This window comes from Geospiza fortis, unplaced genomic scaffold, assembly GCF_000277835.1.
Source record: "Geospiza fortis unplaced genomic scaffold, GeoFor_1.0 scaffold439, whole genome shotgun sequence".
Lineage (NCBI taxonomy): Eukaryota > Metazoa > Chordata > Aves > Passeriformes > Thraupidae > Geospiza > Geospiza fortis.
The window spans coordinates 254,320-259,889 of NW_005054618.1; the positions used below are offsets into that span (position 1 = coordinate 254,320).

A 5,570-nucleotide genomic window follows, 5' to 3' on the forward strand; every position below is an offset into this window, starting at 1 on the left:
ACCCTTCAGGTGCTGGATTGAGCCTGTCCCAGAAATGCCATTCTGACTTTCTTCATCTTTCTTATCTCAGGGTGGAGCTTCCACTCTTGCTCATGGCCCTGAGTCAGGAATTAGATCTGCTAATTTATTCAAATTATCACCCAAATGTTGAGTCTGGGCTGCCTGAGGCATGAAACAGTGGGAGGAAATAGGAGCTCTGGGAGGGCAGAGTGGCAGAGGTGATGCCAAAGCTCTTCAGGAGGAGAAAGAAGCAGGTTTGGAGCAGCTTTTTTGGGAATAAAAAAAAGGGCAAGGCTGCTCTGATCTATTAAAATAAATGTTTGGGGTTTTCCTGAAGTGATTGATAAAGGATTTAATCCCTCTGGATCTGATGTAAATTGTGTTGGATTTTATCTGATTTGTGTTTAATAACTGAAAACGAGCTGAATTTGATAGCCAAATTGCAACTTTTCTCCTGGTTGTGATGCTGATCCCTCATCCTGCAGCTTTTGTACAGCTCCAGGACTTGGAGTCCTTACTCAGAGGCATTAAGTGGGTGCCTTATCCATCTTCCCTGCAGAAACCAGAAGGAATTAAACATTTTTTTATGGTTTATCTCCCTTTCCTGGGGCACAGAGGGGATTTGGAGCAGAAGGAAATGGCCTGGCTGGGAATTGTGCTGTTTGAGCAGCCATGGGCAGCACAGGGAGCATTTGTAACTCTTCATTCTGCCCTGACCCAAGACTGGGCTGTCTCCAGGAGGAGCAGGAGAAGTTCTCCACTTCCATTCCATGGTGTGAGAAGCGATTTCTTCAGCTCCCATTCCTAATTCCTGTTTGTTTTCCAGGTTCCTGATTTTCTTTGACGATGGCTACGCGTCGTACGTGAAGGAGTGGGAGCTGTACCCGGTCTGCCGGCCACGTGAGTGATCCCTGGCCCTCCTGGCCTGCTGAGCTTTTGGGAAGGTCCAAAAACGGGTGTGTCCCTTGTGGTGCTGAGCCTGAAGACATCTGAAATCCTGGTTTATTGCCAGGGTGGGTTCATGATGTCCCACCACCAACATTCCAGCCCTTGGGATCACCCCTTGATTGACCTTAGGAAAAATGCACCTGGGATATCCTAAAACAAAATAAAGAATTAAATGTTCTTTCTGTTTTGTCTTATTCCCTTTCTCCCACGTGTCCCAAACAGTAAAAAAGGCCTGGGAAGACATTGAGGATGTTTCCTGTCGGGATTTCATTGAGGAATACATCACTGCCTACCCCAACCGGCCCATGGTACTGCTGAAGAATGGGCAGCTGATCAAAACCGAGTGGGAAGGCACCTGGTGGAAATCCAGAGTGGAAGAAGTGGATGGAAGTCTGGTGAAAATCCTTTTCCTGGTAGGAATTTCCCTTTGCCCATTAGGATTAAATTTGAGGCTGGGGATCTGATCAGTTCTGTTTTTCTTGCTAATCATGGAAATATCGAGGTTGGAAGAACTTCTAAGATCTTGGAGTCTGAGGCCCTGAGCCAAGGGCCATATCCACAGGGGTTTTGGACAATTCCAGGGATAGTAACTCCATCACTGCCCTGGTCAGCCTGCCAGAGCATGAACATCTTTCCCAGGAAGAAATTTTCCCTAATACCTAATTAGAAATTTCAACATCACTAATTGCATTTGACAATTTATTGTCTGTTCTGACTGCTGTTTGTCAATGCTCATTGTTGTCTCCTTGTGTTTCCTCTATGTCTCACTCCAGGAAGCTCTTCCCATGGGAACTTCAAGTGTTTCCTTCTCCTTCCCACAAGAGGACAGACGTTGTGAGTGGATTTACCGAGGTTCCACACGCCTCGAGCCCATGTTCAGCATGAAAACTTCCACAGCTTCCACCCAGGAAAAGAAGCAAAGTGGGCAGACCAGGACTCGTCCCAACGTTGGTTGGTGGCATCTTTTGGTTTCATTTAGATCCTGGGATTTAACTGCAGGGTGGTTTGGGTTTGGTGGGTTTTTTAGCAGAGTTCCTGGAGATTTCAGGTTTCTAGGTTTTGGTTTTATTCTTTCTTCTGACAGGAGATTTCAGATTTCCAGCGAGTCTTTTCCCCTGGCACAGGAGATTTAGATTTCCAGGGTTTTTGTCCTCTGGCGTAGGAGATTTAGATTTCCAGTGGGATTTTTCTCCTGCAATAATGCCACAGAACCAAACTGCACTTGGGTGAAGTGACCAGAATTTTTGGGGGAATTGCTGTGCTCTGAGCTTGGCAATGATCCACCATTAATCCCAAATCCCTCTGTTTTGGTTCCTTCCAGGAACAAATCAGTGTTTTGGGGCCCATACAGCCAACTTGAGATAACATTAAGGATTTTTCCTGTTGACTCTCTGGTTTTTTACCTTCCCCACCAGGTGCTGTGAGGAGCAAGGGCCCTGTGGTCCAGTACACCCAGGATTTAGCAGGAGCTGGTCCCCAGTACAAGACTCCAGAGCCAGCTGCACGTCCCACGTCTCCTCAGCCTGCAGAGATGGAGTAAGTACCAGAGCCACCTCCAGCACCTTCCACCTCTTTGCTTCTCTCCAGCACTCAGCTCTCTCAGGCACCACCTTTTCTGTGCAGAGGAATCCTCAGCTGCACGTGTCCTCCATGCCTTTAGCCATGATTTTGGGGAAAAACTTCTAGCTAAAGCTGCTGGATGAATTACTGGGGGCGGGAGCTGAGAGCCAACAACTCCCCGAGCCAAATATTCCTCCTCAGGGCTAAAGCTTTGCAATTTGCCTTTCCAAATGAGACCTTTGCTCTTTCTCTTCCCAAAATCTGAAATGCTCCCTCGTGTCACGATCCAGGCGCTGGCCCCCGGCTGCCTTGTGTCCCTCCACTTGGACTGACCTGCTTGCTGACCTCGCTGGGAATTCGGGATCAGCGGTCGGTCCCGGTGGGCACGGAGCAATCCACGGCCAAGCCGCTGCCAGGGGCCCAAGGGGGACATTCCCGGAGCTGCAGGCTGAAGGAGGCCTGGAGGAAGGAGGAACTCGGCTTGGTGATGAAGGGAGTGTGTTGGAGGACACCAGGGAACCTGGGAATGTGCTCGAGGACTTTTTAGGGGAGGGAGAGGCTCTCCCAGTTCATTTTTGTCAGCGCTGTGGATTTCCCATCCGGATTTACGGGCGCCTGGCCCCGTGCCAGCACGTTTTCTGCTCTGCCTGTGCCCTGCTGGTGGGGCACCAGGGAGGCAGGACATGTCCCAGCTGTGAGCAGCCTGTGCAGGAGGTCAATCTTTACTCCCCACAGGCTTTCCAGGTGTAGCAGCAGCTCAAACCCCACCTGCCCCAACTGGGGGTCTTGGGGGCTCCTCTCCAAGCAGCAGTGCAATATAACCCAGTTTACCCCTAGAAATACTCCCTCTGTGCTGGTCTGACCAGGATTTGGGAGTGGAAGCCACAAGAAAATCACCTTTGCCATAGTTCCTGAGAGATCCTGGATGCTGGAGGAGGTCCTGGAATGCACAGCTGGGCTCCCACCCCTGCAGGTCCCCCATGTGCAGGGAAGAGCTGTGCTGGGACTGGGACACCCCGGGACCATGGGCAGTGTCACAACACAAAGACAACCAACCTGGACCTGCAGCCCTATGTGCCATCACCAAATCCTTTCCCATTCAGGCCTTGCAGTGCTTTACAAGGAATTTTTTCCCTCTTGGGCTTGGCTTTAGGACGTGGTTTTGGCGCAGCTGCTTCCCTGCCCTTAAATCCCAACTGCCCCTGACCAGGGGGAGGAGGCAGCCAGGCCTGGCTGTGTCCATGCTGATCCCGGGGATTCTGTGGGGTTCAAACACTTGGATTTCAGATTATTAAAACTAAGAACAGTCTCCTCACTCTGGTGTTTTATTCCTCTGAGGAAAGCCTGGGTTTCTCCCCCTTCTTTCAAGTTTTTCTCAGTGTTGTCACCACTTCTGACTGGTTTAAGCCCATTTTTCCTCTTGCTCTTTTTGAGATGTGTTTGAACACTTTGCTTTCAGGCAGCTGTTGGCAGAAACCCTCGTCCCTTCCTGCTCTCTTTGTCTCTTGCCTTTTTCCCCAGTAACTTCACAGTTTTTCCTCTTCAGCGGCTGGTTTGTGGTAATTTTCTGTTCTATTGATGTAAATGGGTTGAAAACTTCCTGGAATGGTTTGGAAACCTGCAGTTGATTGAAAACTCCTGAAATGGGTTGAGAACCTGTATTTTTAGAGCCCCCAACTACCTCTTTCATCAGGAATGTTATTACATTCCCTTGCACAATCTTATCTCGTTCCTTAGTCCTTGCAAGAGAATCCTCTGGATTTGTTCCTCCTACTCAGGCCTGGTTAAGCTTCTAGACGCTGATTTCTGCTAAGCCAGGGGTTTCTTCATGGCCTGGTTTGTCCAGCTTCCTGGGATTAAGGCCTTGTTACCCTTGCCTCATTTCAGAATCAGAAGTCACTTGGAGCTGCAGCTGAATTCTGAAATTCGGAGTGGTTGTGGGGTTGCTGTAGCAGAAATAGCCAGAAATGGGCTGATTTTCACACTTAGGAGGAAAAAAGCCACCGCTGGGATTCTCCTGGGTTTCTGAATTCCGTGGGGCAGTGTTACTTTGATTCCCAGTGTTATTTTGTTTTTCCATGTTCCAAATCAGCTTCTTCTTCCCTCCTGCAGATGCTCCGACACCCAGCTGGCCCAGGGCAGAAAGCAGGTGGCCAAGAAAAGCACTTCCTTCCGTCCTGGCTCCGTGGGCTCCGGGCACTCGTCCCCATCCTCCCCTGTCCTTGGGGACACCCCAGCAGCCGCGAGGGCCCTCCCAGCCCCGCAGCACCGGTGAGCAGAGCTCTGGGTGGGACGCATCTGTGAATCCGTCTGGGATGTTGGGACACGTGTGGGGCCTGAGTGTGCTGGTGGGTTTCTGGTGGGGATTCGGCAGCTCACATCGTGGAGTGGTGGAATCACTGAGGCTGGAAAAGCCTCTGAGTTCATGGAGTCCCCCCCAGCACTGCCAAGTAGCTGTGATTTCCTGGAGGGCGGTCGATTTCCTTTGGATTTTTTTATCACCCTGTGATAAATCCACTATCGTTCTACTTAAACTCTTTTGATTCTTGTAATTTTTCATATAAAGGTTGGTAATTGTTTTTCCATGGGTCAAGATCTGTGGAGGGATAGAATGTAAGAAAATAAAGATAGTGCAGAAGGTAGTCAGGCCTGCCCTTAATAGGCTACAGCTGTGTCCAATAAGAAGAGTGCTACAAAAGAGTGGGTTAACTGGTTGAGAAGAGAGTTGGAGTTTTTTGGTTGTGCTGTGAGGAGAGATGGAGTTTGTTGGCTGTACTGTGAAGAAGAAGGAGTCAGTGCTGTGAGGAGCTGCCCATGAGAAATCACCAAGAAGATACGGAACTTTTGAAATACGATGACAACAAAGATCAAAGGCACAGGGGTCTTGGGCTCTGAGTCCTTGGCAGGATCTCGAGAGGAATTTCTGGGTTCCGACATAAGGTCACCTCTAAGCCTCTTTTCCTCCAGGCTAAACAGCCCCAGCTCCTTCAAACATTCCTCATAGGGTTTGTGTTCCAAGCCCCTCCTCAAAAATCTCAACATCCTTCCTAACCTGAGCACCC

The 5,570-nt window shown here is 49.6% G+C and overlaps 1 protein-coding gene across 1 annotated transcript in view; it reads left to right on the plus strand.

Annotated features, from left to right (window-relative positions):
• Positions 1-5,570, plus strand: part of SETDB1 (SET domain bifurcated histone lysine methyltransferase 1) — an 18,125-nt gene that overhangs the window by 3,024 nt on the left and 9,531 nt on the right. Inside the window, exons 7-11 of the mRNA XM_031064707.1 lie at positions 827-900; positions 1,171-1,361; positions 1,722-1,899; positions 2,364-2,484; positions 4,621-4,779. Of these exons, the coding sequence (XP_030920567.1) occupies positions 827-900; positions 1,171-1,361; positions 1,722-1,899; positions 2,364-2,484; positions 4,621-4,779 (723 nt within the window). The remainder of the gene's footprint in view (positions 1-826; positions 901-1,170; positions 1,362-1,721; positions 1,900-2,363; positions 2,485-4,620; positions 4,780-5,570) is intronic.